Source organism: Enhydra lutris, unplaced genomic scaffold (assembly GCF_002288905.1).
Source record: "Enhydra lutris kenyoni isolate GAN:26980312 unplaced genomic scaffold, ASM228890v2 scaffoldscaffold5, whole genome shotgun sequence".
In the NCBI taxonomy this organism is placed as follows: domain Eukaryota; kingdom Metazoa; phylum Chordata; class Mammalia; order Carnivora; family Mustelidae; genus Enhydra; species Enhydra lutris.
The window spans coordinates 20,264,591-20,286,287 of record NW_019154089.1 but is presented as its reverse complement, the minus strand read 5'-3'; the positions used below and the strand labels follow the sequence as shown (position 1 = coordinate 20,286,287).

Here is a 21,697-nt window from a genome sequence, read left to right as displayed (position 1 = left end):
AAATGTGAAGCCAGGACCACTCAGGCTGGTGGCCTCTCCTCAGTTTCATATCTATGAACACACCTGAAGAAATATGGTTTCATCCTGGCTTTGCCTCTGATGAGGATGGAATCTCATATGGAAAGGGCCCAGCCTTGGGAGACTCCCACGCAGGTTCAGGGGATAGTTCAGAGGGGCAGTATCCTGACAAACTCAGTGTGTGACAAACCCACTGCCTCTGCTGGCTGTCCTGAGAAACAATGAGGCCCCTGCAGGCTGGGGATTTGTCTGGCTTCCCCTGGAAAGCCTGAGTTTGAGAAGGCAAGCCTGGGCCTCTTCTAGTCCATGGCTTGTAAGACAGCCCATGCACTCTGGCAGCAGGGAGGCATCTGTAATCCTGGTTCAAGCCCCGTCCCAGAAGAAAGGGTAGTAGGGAGAGAGCTAAGTGGATTTTGTTCTAGAAACTGAGGATACTGGGTCATCCTGGAGCACACACTCTGCATGCTGTCAGGGCAGGGAGGTCCTGTCTACCCTTTTGATGAACCTCTCCCAGGCCAAGGTGGAAATTCTATTTCAAGCTGGGGTTGAAAGCTCAAATGTCCCCAGGGCCCAGGCTGGTGATTTAATGCAAGAAGCAGGTCCAGGGGGATAGCCAGTCCACAAGCCCAGTGACCAGAAAAGCACATGTCCTCACTTAGCGGGGCAGCTGCTCCTCACTTTAACTCAACTGGAGACACTTGGCCCTGTTCTGCTAGATCTTCTGCTTTTCTGAGAGATCCCAGAAATTTGGATATTTTTTTTTCCGTGAACACTCCTGATTTTTAAAGGTGGGCAACAAATTCTTACTAAAAACACAATTACTGCCAACAAATGTGCCTGCATGTACTTCATTTTGGCTAGAGGGCTGTGGCTGAGATCCTCCTTCAGTGTAAGGACTGACCTAGAAGTCTGCCTGAGAGGCCGTGACCACAGTCTGAATGTGACGTCATTTGAAAAGTCGTACCAATAATCCTTTTGGGTAATGGCTTATACATGTTTTTCTTCGGCAGGGGTGGAGGGAGGACATCCCTTAGTACACATGATATTCTTGGAGATCTCATTGTTCCAACAAGACAGGTAAAGGCATAGTAGAATTTCAACACCTGGCTTTATGCTCACCCTCCTCGGCTCCTGGGCCCAGTCAGAATAAAGTCAAGAGCATAACCTCAGGGCCCTGACTTCACAGTCCTTGAGGAAGCCCAGCAGACTTGGCTTTAACCTTACTCTGACCCAGCTGGCCCACTACTTCTGTGGGAATGTGGGGACAGCAACGGGTCCCAGTTAAGACCCTTTACTTAACAAGAAGAGCTGCCATCAGGTTATTTTAAATAAGTGGTTGCAGCCGGTGGCCTTTGGGACCAGATCTGTTCCTTCGGCATTCGCCTGGTTGGCTAGTGCAATGAATATGAACTTATGCACACACATGTGCACGCACACGTGATTACTGCCTTCAGATAGTGCACGCATTCCCCAGCCCATCGACACTGTTACCACTCCTGGCTCCGCTGCTTGATTTTTAACCTCTGATAAGTTACTTAACTTTCTGTGTTTCAGCTTCCTTATTTGTAAAATGAAACAATCCCAAAGCTTTTTTGTTTTTCTTGCGGAGAGTGACATGAATTAATATTAGTACAGTCTGGCACGGAGTGAAGCGTCTCGTAACTGTTAGTGGTTATCTATTTCTATTACTATTATTATTGCCATGCACCAAGCTTCTTTCCACTTCTCTGCTACTCTCTGGCTCTTGAAAGTATTTGAACTTGCAACTCCTGTTTTAAATATATAGCTAGCCACCCTCAACCCAGATGTACTCCTCTGTCTTCCTGCACCTTTCCATCCCAGGTCCACGGTCAAAAAGGCACGTCTTTCAACAACCTCTTCACACTTATTTCTGATCCTCATCATAACTTACAAGGAAGGTAGATTTCTTTCTACCATGCAAATACTGTAACTAAGGCTCAGCAAGGTTAAGAGCATTCCTGGGGTGACACAGCAGGAGGGAGATTAAGCTGAACTCAGAACAAATGCAGGTAAGGCCTGCACCTGGATTTCTGGCTGCTACAGGGAATGTCTAGCAGCCCAGACCTTCGAGTTCCAGCACAGCAAACAGTGGGACAAACCCAGTGACCTTTGCCTCTTTCGGCGAGAACTGGGTCTGTGTTTTGCTGCAGTCCCCACCACTCTCCTGTGGCTTGGATGCTGAGGCTGGGGGTCACTTAGTATCGTGTTCGTGTGGTTGTTTTTCTTAGTGCACAGAAATGGTTCTCTAGTCTCCCGTCCATGTCACAAGGGGGAAGATGAGAGAGATATTGCAAGTGTGTGAATCTCATCTCACATGGGAGGGTAATGTCTCTCCAAGGAAGCAAAGACTACTTTATCCTGTTTACTATATAGTTGTGTACTTGGGCAACCTCACTCATTTTAATACCTGCCTTCTGGGCAGGGCAGTTTCTCTGCTGAGGTTTAAAACAGTATGTCTTTCTCAGGTTTGAATTAAACACGACATTTCCTTGCAGGAGATGGATGATATCTGTGCTCAGCCTCCGAAGCTTGACCCTACAGACAACCACAATCCTCACCAGGACCCACGTGTGTCCCTCTCTCCTCTGTGCCTTCAGAATGCTCCCCTCCTGCTCCCAGTTACAGAGCAATCGCTGAGGCCACGGGCAAGGTGGTGGCTGTGGGCGGGGAGGGAGGGAGGTGCAGCACAGGGCAGGGGAAGGCCTTTCTCCTTCTGGTCTGCAGGGGACTGATGGGTGGAAGAGTGGAGCACATGACAAAAAATAAAGGTTTATCATCAGTTCTCATTATTCACGTAGTTATAGTCTGAAAAGTCCTGGGGAAAACTGAATTAGGGAATGCCAGGCCACAGCTCCTAGGAGAAATACAGGGTTATGTTCCTGTGAGCCTCGGGTCACAACACTGTCGTCAGCTGATCAGTACATAACCTTGCCTGACGGGTGCTTCTGCTGGAAGACATCTTATTTTATACATGTGGTTGATCTACTGAATTGCACTCACAGCCCATAGGACCGGTCCTCGTGTCTGAACAAAGCTAAGTAACGCACATGTTTTCTCCACGAGGCCCATCGCGGTCTTCCCATGCTTCGGAAGGCTAGACGCCGCAGTATGTGTCAAAATCACCAACAAGATGCATAAACATGCAAAAAGATATTGTACCAAATATGCTGTGAAAAGCACACTAGTTTACAGTCTGAGAGCTGAAACAAGAAATCAGAGCAGGGCCTTGTTCGGTATCAGCTGAGAACAGGTGTGCAGGAAACTCAAATTCCCTGCTGTTTTGTCCATGTCTACAAATGAGCACAAAAGCACCACTATTGATTCTGAGATGACAAAGAAGTTTCAGCGAGTAAGTGAATTAGCAACTATGGGATTTGTGAATGATGAGGCTTGACTGTATTTCCTTTGTTCCAGAAGCAAACCCAATGCTGGGGCCAGGAGGTGTGGAGTCTGGGGTGGGAGCAGGGAGAGGGGCCAAGGAGAAGGGAATCAGAGGGTAGGGAGCTCCTGCTTGTACGGGTACCTCCACGAGGGCCCCTGGGAAGGGAAGATGAGTGGAAGCAAGCCTCACTGGACACTGCTGTGATTACGGATGAACCCCAGTGGGAGTGCCAGCCCCGGCGTTTATTGGCGTGTGGCCTTAAAGAAGCCCTGCCAGCTACATTCCACCAGACAAAGGGCAATGTGAGGCCAGCACCGGGAAGGTGTACAAGGACGACAAGAGATGATGCGCGTGAGGCAGGGAATGTGGCCTCTGGCCCGGGACAAATGCTCCCTTAGCTCAGCCACATGATTCTTGTTTGGCCCAAACTCGGAGGCAGGGAGAGGGTTATGAGGACGGGCAGCTCTGGCACTGGAGAAGCCAATGCAAGCATGTGGGCCCTCTGCCTGAGGTCAGGCTCAGGTCAGGGCCAAGGACACCTGGGCTGAAGCCCCATGTGTAAGAGGTCTAGCACTTCCGCTCCAGTGCGCCTCCCAGATGCAGAAGCCTCCAGAGGCCTTCTAAAAACAGAACATTTGTCACCTTGTGAAAAGTCCTAAGTGCACTGGCCCCTAGACTCTTGCATCCCATTGCTGGTCCTCACCTGACTTCCTCTTGCCACCCCTTGGGGTAGAAGCTGGAGGTGGAGGACAAGCAAAGGGCACCTGGACTGAGTATTGGGGTTAGTGCTGAATGGACACTCTGCACAATACATGGCAATTTAAAAGCAGTGAAGTTTTGGGGCGCCTCGGGGGCTCAGTCAGTTAAGCGTCTGCTTTTATGATTCAGGTCACAGTCTCAGGGTCCTGAGCTCGAGCACCACATCGGGCTCCCTGCTCAGCAGGCAGCCTACTTCTCCCCTCCCTCTTCTCCTCCTACCACTCCTGCTTGTTCTTGCTCTTTCTCTCTCAAGTAAGTAAAATCTTTATTAAAAACAAAACAAAACCCAAAACAGTGAAGTTTCATTTTGGTCTGTCTCTGCCTGGCTGTGCCTTACTGTCCTGCTTCCAAATACATGCCTGCAGGGGGGACGGGAAGAGGCTGGGAGGGGTTGGAGCAGAGGGTGAGGGAGCCACCGGGGCCCTGGCCTTCTGCTCTAGTCCCCAGCACAGACCCTGGCCAGGCCCGGAGGCTGCTGCCAGGTGCCCGAGCCTGACTTACATTTTCCGCAGGTTGGGCAGCTTCCGGAAGATACCGGTGGCCTCGAGAACAGATATCTCATTGTCGTTCAGTCGGCTGCATGGGAAACAAGCAGATGAGGTGGTGGGAGCCGGGGAGGGGGGCGCCCCCTCCGCCGCCCTCCATGGAACCCTTCCCAGCTCCCCCACGGCTTGACCTCAGTAGCCACCTGGCCCTCACATTCAGCCAAGGTCAGTGGAGCCAGGGAAAACTCAGGGAGAGCACGAGGGCCCAGGAGGCTGTGCCTGGCCATGTGCTTCTGTGATGTGTCAAGTGGAAGGGAACGCTAGCCTGAGCACCGCTGATCAGGAAGGCCGCCATCGTCTATGCAGGGCTCACTCCCTGCAGGAGTCAAGGTGAATTCTGTGCTTGCATTCTCTTGCTTGATCTTCTTAGACCCCTAGGAGGCAGGCACCTTCCCCCCCCACCCCATTTTACAGTGAAGCATCAGACACTGAGGTCTGAGATGCACCTTGCCCAGTGAGAAGAAAGTGAAGATAATGGGAGCCATATGTGGGTCTGACCGTCCCGCACGTGCTGCGCCCTCACCCCTACCACGCTGTAGCTCTTTAGCTCTCCCGCTTCTGCACAAACGAGCACATCCTTCCAGTCACGAGCGTAACCGGAGGCTCAGCTATACCTCATTGTTCCAGCATCTTCTCGACTTTGGCAACTATTTACGAACCATCTTTCGGTTACATGATAAGCTTCGTTAAGGGCCGGGAGGGACTGTCTGCTTTGCTCAGTGTGGAAGCCGGTGGGCCTAGCGCCGTGCCTGGCTCACAGTGGGTGTTCAGGAAATATCTGTAGAATGAACTAATGGTCTTTACTTTCGAGGAAGCAGTTCCAGGTGGTGGTAGGTAGGGGGTGCCTGGGTGTGCATCCTCTGCTGAGGACTTGGAGGATGGCCAAGAGCACCCATGGGACTGAGCTGGGAGGGGGCTGCCTCCCAGAGACACTGCTCTGGCTGGCTCAGGGTGACAGGGTGCTTGGGGCCGCGTAGGGAGTTCCGGCCCAGGTAGTACTTACAGATCGGTGACGTATTCGGGGAGGTGGCTTGGGATGCGGGCCAGCTTCTGGTTGGAGCAGTCCACAATGGTACCCTCACAGCGGCACTTCTCGGGGCACACGAGGTCCATGAAGCACTCACTGCTGAACCTGCTGCGGTAATCCTCTGAGCCTGGGCAGGGCCAAAGAGGGCAGTCAGGATCACCCGGGCGCCCGGACTGGGCCGAGACTGTGGGTAGTGCAATTGGGAGACATGTGGTGGTGGTGGTGGGGGGGGTGTCCCAGGCATAGACACAGCATTGTCTTCATTTGTGACCACCTGGCTGGTGCCCTTCCCATCCCACCCTCCCACTTCCATTTGGTCTTTGTCATTCATTGAGTCCTCTGGGAAACCAGGCTCAAGCTCTGTGGGCTCTTAAGCTTTTGTGGGTCATGAACCTCTTTGAGAAGCTGATGCAAATTTATGTTCTCAGAGAAATGCTCCTAGGTGCACATGTGCAGAATTTGGGCTACAATTTGGGGTGGAGAGTACTTAGTTCCTGATGCCCATCATCTGTGGACCCTCTAAACGTTCATGAAAATCCCAAATGAAGAGATTTTGATGGCATTTTGACAGGGGCTGTGTCAGGGTAGGGATGAATGAGGTCAAGGAAGGGGTCACAAACTCAGTTCTCCTCAAGCAGCTAATGAAACAACAAAGGAGACCCAGCATATGGAGGTCAACGACCACTGACACCAGGTCTCAGCACTGGGAAAACAATAATGAGGGCTGGGGACCTGGGAAATTGGAGGCCAAGGCCCTAAATGTGTGTGAATGCTGCGTGAGGATCCTCTTTAAAACCAGTAAGAGCAATAAATTAACACTTAAAAACTGTCAAGACAAGCACAACTCTTGGGAGGGTCCAAGTGATTTGTCCTGTCTCTGAGAATAAGGTTGGTTTAACTACAGTGAAAAGAAGCCAGTTCTGATGAGCTAAGAGTGGTTGGAATGAAGAGTTATTTATTTATTTTTTTGCCATCGAATCTCTCCTGAGATCGCACAGTAACAGCAAGAGGATCAGCAAGTGACGTCTCAGGACAGGCCCTGGGGTGCTGCTTTACTGATTAGAAATGATCCCTCGGCACCCGGCCACACCTTGTGAGACCAGCAGTCCCAGCGGTGGTCACTGGGGAAGTCCTGGTTCTTCCCAGCTGACAGGGGTCAACGGTTCATTAGCACCGTGCTAGGCATGAAACCCAGGCTTGGTCCACGTTTGTCCGGTGTGTAAGCAGGGCGCTGCTAGCACTCCGGCTGTCCCATATGTGAATGTTCCCAGAGCGTTTCGGAGAACGTGAACGTCATGGGGTTGCTTAAGGGCTTGAGGCAGACCTTGGTGACCTGATCCACAGTAGGGCCAGTGTGGGCCGCTAGCAGTGCAGAAACTTTAGCAGTCGTAGGCTTGTCCAGGCTCTGGCACTTACTAGCCTCTGCCCCTCCACGTGGGAAATGGGGGTCTCGGACTTGCCCCTGCCTCATGGGGATGGTTGTGCAAATGCAAGGAAGATTGTGACAGTGGAGAGGCTCTGGGGAAAGGAAAAGAGCTGCATGGACATTTGCGATCCTACTACTGTTATTTTCCAGAACCTAGTAGAACATTTGGCCTATCGGAGGCCACTAAAACATCCGTGTAGCTAGTGATCATAGCTGACTTTTACGGAGCACGGACCATGAGCCGGGCACTATTCTTCAAAATTCAGATGGGGGAGCCCATTTAATCCTTGCAACATTCTTGAGATTATTGTGACTCCATTTTACAGATGAGAAGACTGAGGCCCTTGGTACACCACAGAGGGACGAACCCAGGCAGGCAGATGCCAGGGCCTGTGTGACCAATACTATGCTTTCCTGCAAATGTGCAGGATTTTGACAAAACCTTCATCCGGGTCTTTCTAGGACTGATTATAGAGTCCAACTTGGCAGAGGTAGGCGGAACAGCGCTTTCCTGCAGGGGGCAGTGGGAGGCAGGAAGCAGCCATCTTCCACGCTCATGGCTTCTCACCCCTCACCTCATCAACCTACACTAATCCCTGATCGCGGATGAACTTGGTGGTCTCTGATTCTGAAGTGAGACCTTCTCCTGAAGATGGGATCAGAGGCCTGGACCTGTCTCCTTTCCCTCTTTGCCCTTTCTCCACCCAATTCCTTGATCCGACCTGCCACCCCCAGGCTTATGTGAGCAAAATCTGTGCACGTATCCCCGCAGTACTTTGGGCTGCTTCCTAATCCAATGCATTATGCAAATCTCTTGCCCTTGGCTTGCCAGCATCCATCCCACTGAATAACTCTGACCTGGGCCATCTTCCTCCAGACACATCAGCATGCGGAGTCCTGGGTGAGTTTCATTTTGCAAACCCTGCTAAATGATAATCCTCTCTTGTTTCCTGCCGATGGCTCTCCATGGTGATGGCATGAAGGGACACTTTGTGCGCACGCATGTTATTTTCCCTTTAGAAGGCGCCTACAATGGAATCCTCGCAAAGTAGAGGAACCCTGAGTGTTGATCAAATTTTGCCTTTGAAAGACAGGAGGGAGCACAGTTTGCTCTTCAACAGAGCGAGCCTGAAGATGTACACCGGCTGGGCTGTGGCCGGGGACTGTAGCCGATTAAATGCGTTTTCATTTTAATCAAGGTGAGAGCGTCTGTAGTTAGCAGGAATCACTCTCTGTAGTATAGTTAGATTATAACTGGTGGACCTCTGCGATGGAACCGCTGACCCATTTTAATGAAATGATTTTGCAATTAGATTCGATGGACTAATATGTTCTTTCCAACATTTCCCCCCTGCTGTTTTTGCTATTGCCCTGCTTTGTCATAACGAGGGGGTCGGAGTGTGGTATTTTATAGGAGTGGGAGCCAGAAATGTTAATAACGGCGTTTGCCCAGATCCCAAAGAGTTCCTTCCCCATCTAGAGCCAGCCTGAAATGCCACCCCCAGTACTTCATATTTCATTGCCCAAACTACCCAGGGTTTCTCAGAGCCATTTGTTATGCCTAATGCTCATAACTACCCAAAAGTATTTTTAACTTTTCCAGAGCTTTAAAAGTCAATTTCAATCTCAATGCATATTTGTCACTGCCAGAAATACTTAGTAGGAGGGGAGTAACTGAACGGGCTGTGGCTGCTTCTGTCTGGGGCGAGTTCAGACAGCAGAGATCTCAGGAGGACTGGAAGAAGGGCCATAAAACAAAACGACGACTGAAGCGGGTCATGGGAGAGCTGACATCATCAGGCCTCTCGCCTGCTCCTGCCCCTGAAGCCCTCCTTCCTTTCTGCCCGAAGCTCAGAACAACGACACTTGGTACATGATCCCAGACAAGCTTTAATAGACGAGGGGGTGGAAATCCACAGCACTGTGATTTTATTACGAATCCCTGCCCTATGGTGCTTTCCCAGGAGAGACCGTCTTTGACATTTGGATGGTCATGGGACTGGGGCAGGTAGGGAGCCACAGCTCCCATTCTTTGGATGGCCCTGGAGGCTGGGGCCCGCGCTGGGCCCAGGACGGCTCCTGTGATTAGCAGTTCGATTTGCGTCATTCTCTGGGCAACCCGTTTGTTGAATGAAAGTCACATATTTGTTGTCATATGACGACCACAGCCCTGCCAGTGCACATGCCCAGAACTCTCCTCTTCTACCTCCAATATCCCTAAGAGGGGTAGGATGAAAGGAGAAAAGCAGCAGAAAGAGGAACTGGGTGGGGGGGGGCAGTCCATCAGCTTGAAGAGAGAGTCATGTGGACAAGCAAAGGGTCGTAAGTAATGACTGGAATCAAGAGAACATTGCTAGGCACACAGTTACTGGGTCACAGGCAGAGGCTAGGGGATTAGACACCAATGGCTGGAAGATGTCCACTGCTTTCCCAGGACTTTGGTGATCAGTGGGGCAGACAGCTGTCCTCGTAACCTATTACTATCAGGGTCAATTATGGATGTAGCCATCTGCCTGAGAGAAGAGGGAAAGGCCCATGGCCTGTGGCTGGGCACTGCCCGTCTGCAAGTCTGCTGCTGCAAAACCAGGGAGGTGCCCAGAAAGGTGCCATCGTGGACCCACACCAGAGGCCCAGCCCCTGGCATGGTAGACGCAGCTCCGAGAACCCAGAATGCCTCCCCCGTTCAGGATAGGGAATTGCTCCAGGCTCGAGGGTTTGTTCTGTACCAAACGGATCTTGGTATGTCCACGCTGGACAGGGGAGCCACTTAAACCGCGCTCCTTGCTCGCCTGCTTACTAAAGTTTTCCTCTATTAACAGAAGCGAGCTGGAAACGGAGTGGTAACATAGTTTTCCCATTCCCTGTCAATTCAAGTCAATCCTATCATTCTTTTCCTTTTCATAATTCAAGGCAATGGGTTTGTCCACACCTGAGAAGGCTGAGTATTATAGCTGGAGAGAGCAGCCATGTGACCCCCGGCAAGTTAGGTAACCTCTCTAACTTGGTATCTATCTACTTCTGTGCAACGGGCCTTATCAGCTTGTTGTAAAAAAAAGTAATGATGGAAAGAGTTCAATCCCTGACCTATAGTAAGCACTCAGGGTATGGGGAAAGCACCCAGAGAGGCACGCAGGACTCTTTGGTACTCAGCAACAGCAAAGTCCTGGCTCTGAGGGGTGACCTCAGGGAGAATGAACCAAAAACAATCTTCTAGTTACACTAAGGATTTACCAAGAAGCAAACAGAATGGCAGGTGCCACGATCCCTTTATTGTCAGAGACAGCTGAGTTCTACACAGCCCTCGGGGGCACGGAATCAGCACCATGTGAGGAGCCCAGCACCTAGGTCACCATGTCAACTGTTCTTGGGAGGTGAAGGACACGGACTGGACTTCAGTCTGCACGGCGGGGGGTGGGGGGCGAGGGCCAAGGTACTCATGAGGAGTGGGGGTTGGGTTCAAAAGGAGCCACAGGTTAAATCCAAAGTCTCAGACTCACGCCACTTTCACCCATTCCCATGCTCACATGCATCCCCAATACTTCCAGTAAAGATGGCGGGTAGGGAGTGGGTCACACCAGTATGACCTCTGGGTTAGCTACCACTTGGGAAGATAACCTTGCGCTGGGACCCTGCCATGAAACCGTGGGGCATATGCCATTGGGGGACCTGTTCTCTCTGAATAGAAGAAAAACAGTGGTTTCTGAGCTTTGACCTAGACTTTACCCCTCAGCTGGCATCCAATGTAGCTCTGGGGGATGATGACTCCACCTGGGGTAGGAGATGCGGATATAGATCTTAGCGGGTCCCCAGTCAGCTTCTCCGTACCCGTTTCAGCCCATATCTGCTACCTGGAGGTGGAGGTGCTCTGGGACTCCTTCGAGACTGCCCCCTCCCCCGCACCTCCCCTTGCCCTTTGTGAGGCTAGACCGGGACAGGCGGGTCTGGCAGGTGCTGGGCTGCGGTGCTCCAGAGCAGAGAAGAGGTGTCCAGCGGTGGCGGCGGTGGTGGCGGGCCATGCTGCAGGAGAGCGCGGTGCTTTCCGCGGTGCTTGACAGAACCATGTTCCGTTTCCATCGTTCCACCACATGGTTAGATCAAGCACAAAGGAAAGCCCCGCGGCGACCGGTCAGAGTCAAGGTCAGGAAGCAGCGTCAGAGAGAGGACAGGAGCACTCAGAGGAAGCAGCGTGGAGAAGCGGAAGCCGGAGCAGGCCCCCACTGAGCGTGATTAGTACCAGGAGCAGGGTTCCACAGGAACACTTCTGAAGACGGGAGCACCACCGCCTTTGTACCCCATTCCCAGGGAAGACACAGGGGAAGGGGAGAAGAATGGGTGGGAGACTGTTAGATACCCCTACGCGGAAGGATCAGGGCACACTGGAGCCTTCCCAAGGGAATTATGAGTGCAGATGTCTCTGGTCATATCACAGGCCTGCACTGAACCTCTAAATCCCACTCAACCACACCATCCATCTGCCCAGATATCAGACTTAGCAGAAGCATCTTCCTCACGCTCTGCAACATGTCCGTCCCCATAGCAGAGTGGATCTGTGGCAGTCTGATCTCCCGGCCTCTTCAGTGAAGAGACAGGCACGGCTTCCGGTGGGCTAACAAAGCTGCAATGCTCTTCCTCAGGAAAAGCGCCTTTGATATTCCACACCTCAGGAGTCTCCTCAGTACCCTTCCAGGCACCCAGAAACCCTCCAGCTGACAGACATTCATCCCAGATGACTTGAAGTATCGCGGGGGGAGGGGGGGGTATGGCATCAAAAGAAAATACACGACCCTAGCCAGGGAGAAAGACGGGGAAGCCGACGGAGCCCTGGGTTTGGGACTAGGAAACCTACAATCCCGACTGTCTGCGAACACTGACTTTCACAGAGGAGGTGAGCAGTTCCCATCACGACGAGTGGCCTCTTTTAGAATAAGAGAAGGAAGGGGAGGGGGAAGACATCAGATTCTAGGGTCCTTCCTGATTTCCAGATTTCCATGGATGGAAACGGAGTGGGTGGAGGGACCAACAACCAGCTCTTTCTGGGTGTCGGGGGCCTAGGTGAGGGCACCCAGCCTCCGGATCCCTATTTGTAACGGATCAGGGGCAGTTTTTATGAACTTCCTCCCAAGCCACTGGGAGGAGATGTGTATATCTTGAAGAGGCCAGAGTCGGGGCCCAGTGACTGGGATCCTCCCTACTCTTGCCCTCTGACAGGAGAGACGGAGTCGCTGTTCCTCTACAGGGTGCTTTTGGGACACGATGGTGCATCTCGCCTGTGCATACATAGGTTGTCTGCAATGGTTGGTCAGTTGGTCAAGGTCACATCATAGCCCCAGATCTCTTTCAAAGCCCTCCCACCTGACCAGCAAGAGGCAGTCACTGCAACCTGGTCTCAACCTTGCTTCGATCCCTGGACAGGCAGGGCTCTGCAACACTCTGGTTTGGGGATTTCATATTCCAGTTTGATCGGAGCAGGGAAAAATCATCCCTGCCTCCAAGCCTTGAAACGTGCTCTTTGATTTCCGTCAACAAAAAGAAAAGGGGGGACACTGGAGAAAATTTTCTCAGTACATTAGAGGTGCCGGGTTTCAGATCTCGTCTTGCAAATACTACTCTCTAACCTCGGACAATACGTTTTTGCTGTGCGCGCCTCCATTCCGTCATCTCTGGCAGGGACTGGGCGATCGCTGAGCTCTCTAAGACTCTCGATGCCCTGAGCGGGGTCATGTCGTTTGCCTTCCCTGTACATACCACATCACCACCTTCCGTGCTTTTCCCCGTGAATTTCTTCTTGCCAACAGATCTCTACACACAAAGCGGGGTGTGTGTGTGACGGAAGTCGGGCAGCATCTTCCAACTGCCAAGGGCTCCCCTGGGGATGGGCTTGGGGTCCCAGACAGCCAGACAGTGCCTTTTCAGGGGAACTTAATCCAATGGCCAGATGACCCCAGCTGGCAGCGTTCACCTCTAACCCGATATTGCTGCCCAGGGCGGCGGATGCAGCTGATAGAGGCAGACACAGGGCAGCTGGGAGCCAGACGCCCTGCCTAAGGAGGGGCTTCATGCGCTGCAGGAGCAGCCCTCAAATTGGATTCTAATTACATCAGCTGTCTTTGCAATGGGGGTGCTTTTAGGGGAAAGTAAAACACAGTTATTATCTGTCAACTTCAGTATGTGTCACCTGCCCCTCCTTCTTCTGGAGCTTCCTGGAAATACAGAGCTTTGGACCTATGGCTTCTGTATCCCCTAAAGCCAAGGCAGGTCTGGGCCCCAGTGTCTGTCAAAGCCCAGGCCTCTGATGCTCCCCAGTAGCTCTCTCTACCTCTCTTCTCTGCAGCTAGATGAAATAATAGCACATAGAACGTTCTATGTCAGGCGTCAGCTCTGACATTCTCTACCTTTATAGAAATAATCTGCTTAGTATTGATTTAAAAAAGGCTTTTAGACAGGGTCAGTCCAAGAACCCTGCACTTCTGTTTCTTTTTACAATTTCCAATCACTCCTGCCCTCCATAGGAAAAGCAGCCAGGATCTCTCCCATGCCAGCGTAGGCAGGTAGGGGCAGAGCAAGAGAATGAGGCATTATTGTGTCCTGGGTCAGCTTGCTATTCGCTTTTCTACTTGGTCTGTCTGCACGTCCACCCTGCCACCCCTAGTCCCAGCCTACAGTCATTCCTAGGCACCTGCCCAGATTCGGTCCCTGGGAGATGCCGGTCCTCAGACCCTGGGCTGATTCCACTCCTGCTCTGCCCCCCAGGGTCTTGGCATCCACCCGGAGCCTTGACATCACGATGGAAGACCTAGGGGTTGGGGTCAGCAGGTGGTACCCCAACCTCCTCTGCATTTTACTGCCCCTCTTCTGGGGCACAACTGCTTGTCAGAGCTAATGAACTCAGCCCTGGACAGATTTGGAGAGGAACAGAGTGGGAAGAGGGAATAAGAGGTGCGTGTTATAAGAAAGGCCCTGGGGAAGGAGGGCTCCTCTTCAGGAGACACCTCTGGGCTGGGAGAGGGTTTTCCTCCCAGAGATGCTGCTGGCCCCAAGAAGGAACTTAAGGAAGGGTTGCAGGGAGTGGGGGGCAGACCATGAGACTGTGAAAGGAGTCACCCAAGCAGTTGGACTACCTTCCCAAATGTTCCTTCTCTCCTACATGCTGTGCAGCATCGAGGAGTCAACCAGACCTGGGGTCTGGTCCTGCCTCCAGCATCTGCTTGCTGTGACTGTGGGGTGGGTGCCCTTTGACCTCTAAGCCCCTGGCTCCCTCAGCTGCAGAATGGGGACCCCTCCTGCCGAGCTCAGAGGACTGACTAGCGGAAGAACCAGATCGAACTAGAGACACTCAGCACAGAGTTCATCACTGGCCAGAAACTGCTCTTTTAATTGACATTGTTATTCTGTGGAAGATAAAGTGGGACCAATGCCTCGTTTTGCCACAGAGTCCCTGTGGTACCGCCAAGCCCCTTCCAGGTATTAGTTTCGACTAAAAAAGCAAATAGCTGAAGTTTACCCCTCTGGAGACATGGACTAAAGGATCTGACTTAGAGGCCAAGAACAACATGAAAGAGGCAGAAGTCTGTCTCCTGGTCTTCTCCTGGCCACCAGGGCCCACGCTGCCATTCTCCCCAGGAGAACTCACTTACATAAGATGCTCTTGGGCAGGAGAGAAGAAGGGATCTTGCTGACACACAGATTGTAAAGGCTAGTGCCAATCCCTCAGCCCATCATACTATCAGTCTCTTGTCATTGGGAGCACAATGCAGCATGGTGATTTTTTCCAGCAGCAACTGACAAACGTGGTTGGCATTTTTAACGGCCTGTTCATCTAGCTCCTGGATCAAGGACAGCTACGTCTCTTTCCAAGATGAACCAAGAACTCCCCTGCCATTCACCCCTGGTATCTTTCCCGGGTGCGGACGGGAGGAAGGCTTCCAGAGAGAGCTTGGAAACTGAAGGGCAAGGCTTTGCCTTCCCACTGAGCACAGCTCTCTGCTGTTCTCTTCATAAGCAGAATGCACCAATCTAGGGCAGAGGAGTTAGCCTGCAAAAATGTCCATGAAATCTGTAACAAACTCTGGCCTAAGGGCTGTACCAAAGGTGGTCTCAGAGGGGACGGGAGGCCCCCAGATTACACGCTGCCTGCAGCCTCACCTGGGACATATTTATTTCCCTATCTGCCACTTGCAGAGCACACCTTGGGAACTAAAAGAAAGTAAATTGTGGCCTCTAAAAGGCACATGGGCAGAGACTGGCCCTCCCCTAGCTTCCACCTGGCCCTGGAGATGGGCTGCCACCTGGGTTCTGTCTCTCCTGAAATTGTGCACCCCCTACCAATGCTTTTATTGTGTGTGTGTGTTTTATTTTAAATCCATAAGGTAATTGGTTTTCTGCAGGCCTAACTGAATTTCCCCAATTTAATTTGCAAAGATGCTCCCTAGGAGCCATTACAGTGCTTGCTGTCCTCCAGATTGGATTACTGGCCTCTCTGGGGCTGCTGTGCTCTGAGTCGGAAGGTGGGGCCCAGCCCCATAACCTGATTACCTGAGCAGCGGAACTTCTTGCTCTTGATCTGGCCGATGCGCTTGTTGGCCAGCCGGCGCGGGCTGCCGCAGCGGGCCCCGCTCGTCTCGATGGGGTTGTCCTGTAGGTAGTCGGCCAGCCACTTCAAGTGGCAGTCACACACAAACGGGTTTTGGGCCAAGTGGCTGCGAGAGGGAGGAGAACTGATCAGGAGTGACCCAGGGTGCCGCGCTCCACCACCACCTTCCTGGTGCTGGGCCCCTCCCTCAGGAAGGGCAGCGGGGAGCTGAGCGGGGGAGGCCTGCTGTGGGCCAGAGACAGTCCCAGGAACAGCTGGCAGCCAGCCGGTGGGGGGTGGGGTATGAAGGGGGGACCATGTCCCTCCTCTCCTGACTTGGGGCAGGACCCACCACTGATCTCGACTCGGACCCACACCAGTTCTGATGGGCCACATAACGTGGCAGGCTCAGGGTCTGTCCTTACAGCCGCCCAGATTTGACTTCTTCAAGCTCCGTCATGCCAGGCACAGAAAGAGGCCGGCATGGTGACTGGCACATGGCGGGCGTCCCACACAGAGCAGTGGGTATTGCTGCTCTCCTTGTCCCCTGACCAGCACCGTGGTTTGGCTTCCTCTGGCTCATAAGAAAACTCTTCTCAGCACCAACATGGTGCTCAGCACGTGGTCACTGTTCAACACACAGTCGCTGTTCTTAACACTTTATCAGTACCTGCCTCTGGCTACAGGGAAGTGCCAGGTGACTTAGACGGTGTCCAGAAGCCTCAGGTTCAAGGTCAGGCCCAGGCTGGGCTGAGATCTGTTCCTGGGTGTCTTGTACCTGACGGGGTTACTTAGGAACATCTGCAGTGCTTGGGAGTGGGGAGTTGCTCCCTGAAGACAGACGGGCAAAATTCTGAGTGCCTGCACTAGAGCTTTGGTTTTACAGGGTGGTGGTGGGGTGGCTTTGAGGGGGACGGGACTGGGTTATCAGCAGAGACAGAGCCGGCTCAGAATACGCTGGCCACAGTGGTTAAGAGAGCAGGTGAGCTGCAACTTTGCCTGTTCATATCCTGCTTCTTACTAGCTGTGCAACCTTGAGTAAGTTACTTAACCTCTCTATGCCCTGGTTTCCTTACAGAGAAATGAGAGACCATAATAGCACCTACCTCAAAGGGTTGCTGAGGCCTAAAGTTCTGACTACAGGGGAAAGTCCTCAGCAAGGTGTGGAGCACCACGGGAGTGCTCAGTAGGGGTGAGTGAGAACCACTGTTACTAGTCCGTTCTCACCGCAGGCTCTAGACCTCCCCCTGGACATGCTCACTTTGACTTCCTCTGGGGTGCTCTGTGTGTCTCGGCGTCTGGGGTCACTTGCTTTCTGGGCACGTGCTGCCACTTGTGGGGGCGTACTCACAGGGTCTGGATGGCCTGCAGAGGGGCAAAGAGTCCCTTGCTGATGGTCTGCAGCTTGTTGTCATAGAGGGAGAGCAGGTTGAGGTTCTGCAGGTCCTGAAATGTGTTCACGCGCAGACAGTTGATCTTGTTGGCATTGAGGAGGCTGCAGGCAGGAGAGAGGCCAGTGACTCAGTCATCCTGCCACTTCCCTGTGGAGCAAGGCTGCAACCACTGGTGACAGGCTACAGACTCCGCGCGCACCTTACAGCCACGGCCCCTGCTGCTGAGAGTGGGTGTTGGGGGTGGGGGGGTTCCTGCATCCCTGTGGCCCCCGGAACTCCACACACATATGGGCACCTGTGCACCAGTTAGCCTGGATACTGCGTCCGTCACAGGCTGAGGCGACCCGGAGCCTTCCCTGTGCCCTCCGGGGGGAGTCTGGAAACGGCGCGGCTGTGCTTTCCTCTCTGCTTTAGAATGCGGAGCTTCGAGGAATTGCAAAAAAAACACTGGGCACAATCATGCTAAAGCTTTCGTTGATTGACTAAGGGCAATTTTGACTCAGAGAACTCCTTGGAGTTCTTCCGAACCATGGGTCCTGCTGGAAATCAGATGATGGTTACAGGCCGTGCTATCTCCCAGAAAAATACATCCACGGGTGAGCATCCTCCCTTTGACGCGTGTGCACACACACGCACAGGTGCACGCACGTGGATGGAACCTCGTGTGACCTGACCTCTGCCCCTGTCCCTCTCACTCACATATCCCCACCCATGACACTTCTGTTCCTCAAACGCCCCCACAAGCGTTTAGGCCCAGGTCCTTTGAACACATTCTTTTCCCCCTTTCATCAGGTGGTTCCTTCCCCTCCTCTGCGTCTCGGTGTGGATGTCACCTCCTCGGAGAGCCTGGCCCCGATCCCCTCATCCACAGCAAGACCCCCAGGCTCCCTACCATGGTGTCCCATAGCCCAGTTTACTGTCTTTGTAGCACTCTTCTCAACTTGTGATTGACATTCGCTGCTGCTTATCATTTACCTCCCGCCTATAATGACTATAAGCCCTGATGGCACAAATAACATCTCTTTTCTTCCCTTTCTTCTTAGTGCTCAGCACGAGCATTTACTAAGAAATACATCCAACCCCATCCACAACTCCAGGGGGCCACAATCCGGTGAGGTGGCACCCATCTGCCCTGGTTTTAGAGCCTCAGACCCCTCCCTCCGCCAAAAACAAACAAACAAACAAACAAACAAACAAACAAAAAAACAGCACTAGAGGAAGCTGCCTTTCCGGAAAAGCTCTGGTCCAGCACAGGGGATGCTGTGAGGCTTCTAGGAGTGTACTCCAGAACAGGGCTGGCAAGTTAAGCAAATCTGAGTCCTAAGAATTTCCCTTACAATGTTAGACCGACTAGTTGTGCCCCCTTAACCGGTGTAAAATCAGTTCTCATTCCCTCTTTAATCAAAGAGAGGATGGGGAGAACTAAACTAACCAGTAAAAATGTTAAATTTTTAAAATTTCTCTTTTCAAGGCTGGCTCAGTGCTTCTCCCATGGGGGAATGGCCCAGGAGACTCGTCATGGGCTGGTTTGCCTCTGGAGGCCCAGACACCAGGGTCCAGGGGGACTGGAGTTGGTGATGATGAGGCTGCCCACGGGAGCCCCGTCCGTCATCTGTGCCACTGCTCCCTTGCTGCAGGCCCGTCCTCCCAGTGGGCCCCCTGCAGCCTGTGAGTGGGCAGGCAGCTGCGGCAGTGACAAGGGGAAGAGTGCCTGTTTAATCTGGCTAATAATGGGCAGAGTCCCAAGGGTTCACACAGATGTCCTCCTGGAGGAAAGCTCCCACTACTAGAATACTTTTCTTGTTTTCCAAAGTGCTTTCCTGGCATCCCATTGTTCCCACGGTAACCTGGGCAGATGGGCAGGGCCAACCTCCTATGTATAGGTGAGAAAACGGAGGCTGAGAGTGTGGTGGCTTGGTCAAGGTCACACGTGTTTCCAGGGAGCATGCTGGAGGCAGTTACAAGAATTGAGGTCTCTGGAGGGTGCACTTTCTTCTTTATGAATGTCTTATACACCCTGCCCATCTGTCTATCCCCTCGGTGGCAGGCCCCGAAGAGTTTCCTGTGCTTTGTGTATTACACTTCAGTCAAGGTCACTCTCCAAGGAGGGCACCATGGAGAAAAGCTGGAGGGACCCAGCACGGCTGAGCACCCACGGGGAGGGAATGGACCCGTCACACATGCTTGTTTGTATTTGGTTTACTTGTTTACAAAGAAGAATAAAATATGTGGTGAGAGATTTGTTCCAAACCTTGATATTCAGGGCCTTTTGAGGACATCACTTCACTTCGCTAGGAAATATTGAACAATTCAGGAGAGAGACCAAGTCAGAGGTCTGATGGCCTGAGGAGGGAACACCCCCCCCCCATAAGATCTTACAATATCCCACATGCAACTCTGTTTATTTACCCTCCCAGTGTTTTAAAATCAGGAAATCTCTCTCTCTCTCTCTCACACACACACACACACACATACACATCAGATTTCTATTTCCTTTTGAAAAAAAAAAAATTTTTTTTAAGACACTCTAGCAATGTTGCATCCCCTGGAGGTGGCTATGGAGTGGCCGTCACCCTTAGATAGGACCGCTGCCCTCTTTGCCACAGTCCTCACTGGTCCCCATTAGTACCTTTCACTAGTTTCTTGTCCCATCTCTCCTGAATGGGCACTCATTTTGGGGACCCTTGTGCAGATGAGTGAGCCCGGCTGCCACTCTGGGGAATGCTGGACGTCGGACAAGGACGAGACCCATAGGGAGAGCTCCGTGGTGACCTGGACCTGCCCTGAAAGGGTATCCCAGTGGACTGTTACTCTGGTCGCCCTCCTCACTCATGGAAACTACTGAGGCTTCTTTTTCCGACCCAAATGCTTTCTTGTTCCCTACTGCTTCTAGATGTCTTAGTGTGGGGTGTTAGCGCCAAGACAGGAGGCATCAAAACAAGCCGGGCTGGCGGAATGACCAGGCAAAGACGGCATGAGGCACCGAGCACGTGAGGAAATGCAGACGGGCACAGTCTCCTGGTCACTCGTTCTCTCCCGGGATGCCTGCCTCTAAGGCAAGACACGTAGGTGCAGGGAGAGATAAAATTAAGTTGCTTATCCAGATTTAGATGCTGGGGACAGCCTCGCTGATCCCTAGCTCTAGCAAGATCTGACAGCCTGTCCTCCTGGCCTCTGTCCTTTGGGAGGAAGGCTGGTGGCTACTCAGCTCCATCTGCCTTCCATGGGGGGACTTCCGAGCTACCTGGTACTCGGACAAGAGTTGGAGGGGAATTAAGAAAACACGCTGGGATAGAGCAAAGAGGTAGTGTCTATTCAGAATGGGGTTCAGCACTTCCCTAAGAAGTCCTGAAGACAGGCCTTCTCTGTATTCCACTGGAGGGACTGGTTCTCCCTCTTTCTCCTTCAAGGCTGCTCCATCTGTCCTGTCCCATGTCATCACCCCCATCTGAGGAGCAGCCTGGTAGCTGCTGGTAGAGTGATACTGATAACACAGTGTCATCTCTAGAGACGCCACTCTGTGTGGCACTAGGATTGTCCTCACTTGGCCAGTGAGGAGACCGAGGGTCATCCAGTGATAAGTAAAGGGTCAGTTCGACTTCAGACTTCAACTCTTTCCACCATATAATATCCATACTGTCTTTTCTGTGCCCAGTGGAGGGTGTTCCTTGACTCTGGGAGTGGCTATTTTTGCTAGCTTGGAAATGCACCTGGGCATAGAATGCACCAGGTGGACATAGGCCTTGCCTCTTGGTTGTGTAGAGGTATCAGGAATCCTGACAACTCTTAGGAAGGACGTGGCACCAAGCTGTCAGAGATGGGACGCTCTTTGGGACACTCACCAAATTGCCATTGGCACAAAGTGGCTGGTTCTTCACCGAGGGGCTCACACATGTACAAAGCAGGGTTCCCACTGCCCAGCGATCATTGACCACATGCTGATTTGGGAGCTGGTATGCATGGCTCCCCTGAATTCCCCCTCCACCCTGGGCAGATCAGGGGGAAGTCATGAAGCAGAGACAACAGCATCCCTCATGCAAGATGAGAAGCTCCAGCTTGCCTCTAACTCAAAACTTTGACCTTCTGACTTCGTCCCAGCTTGGTCTGTTGGATCCAGGGAATCAGGGGCTGGGGGCATACCGTGCTCATAAATATTTCCCCCTGAAGCATATCGAACCACCTTGTGGGGCCACCTCCTCCCAGAGCTGCCTACTCCCAGGCCCACCTCCCAAAGGGCCTCAGAGGTCTCATAAGCAAAAGAAGAGGGGGGCTGAGATGGTCAGGCCAGACGAAGAGCAGGGCCACATGACCCTACAGGTAACAAGCACGATGCTCAGACAGGTACCCTCCAAAGCCCTTACAAACACGAACTCATGAATCGCCACACATTTTCCTGCAGGACGAGGGCCAACTCCGTGTGACCGACGACACCACTAGGACAGAGAAGGCTTAAGTACCAGTGACCAAACTTGCACAGCTAGTAAGTGTAGGCTGAGAAGTGAACCCAATCTATCTTAGCCCAAAGACTGCTCCCACCTAGGTGCCACCCTGATGCC

General features: G+C 52.5%; 1 protein-coding gene across 3 annotated transcripts in view; it reads right to left on the bottom strand.

Annotated features, from left to right (window-relative positions):
- The window catches only part of LOC111140918 (slit guidance ligand 3), a 589,722-nt gene that overhangs the window by 72,629 nt on the left and 495,396 nt on the right, over positions 1-21,697 (bottom strand). For 2 of the 3 annotated variants that reach the window (XM_022493179.1, XM_022493180.1), the window contains exons 13-16: positions 17,099-17,242; positions 15,711-15,874; positions 5,729-5,879; positions 4,682-4,756 (exon numbers count right to left, since the gene is read on the bottom strand). In XM_022493179.1, coding sequence (XP_022348887.1) covers positions 4,682-4,756; positions 5,729-5,879; positions 15,711-15,874; positions 17,099-17,242 — 534 coding nt within the window. Of the gene's footprint in view, positions 1-4,681; positions 4,757-5,728; positions 5,880-13,137; positions 13,154-15,702; positions 15,875-17,098; positions 17,243-21,697 lie in introns of all 3 variants that reach the window. The other variant, XM_022493181.1, reaches the window with a different exon arrangement.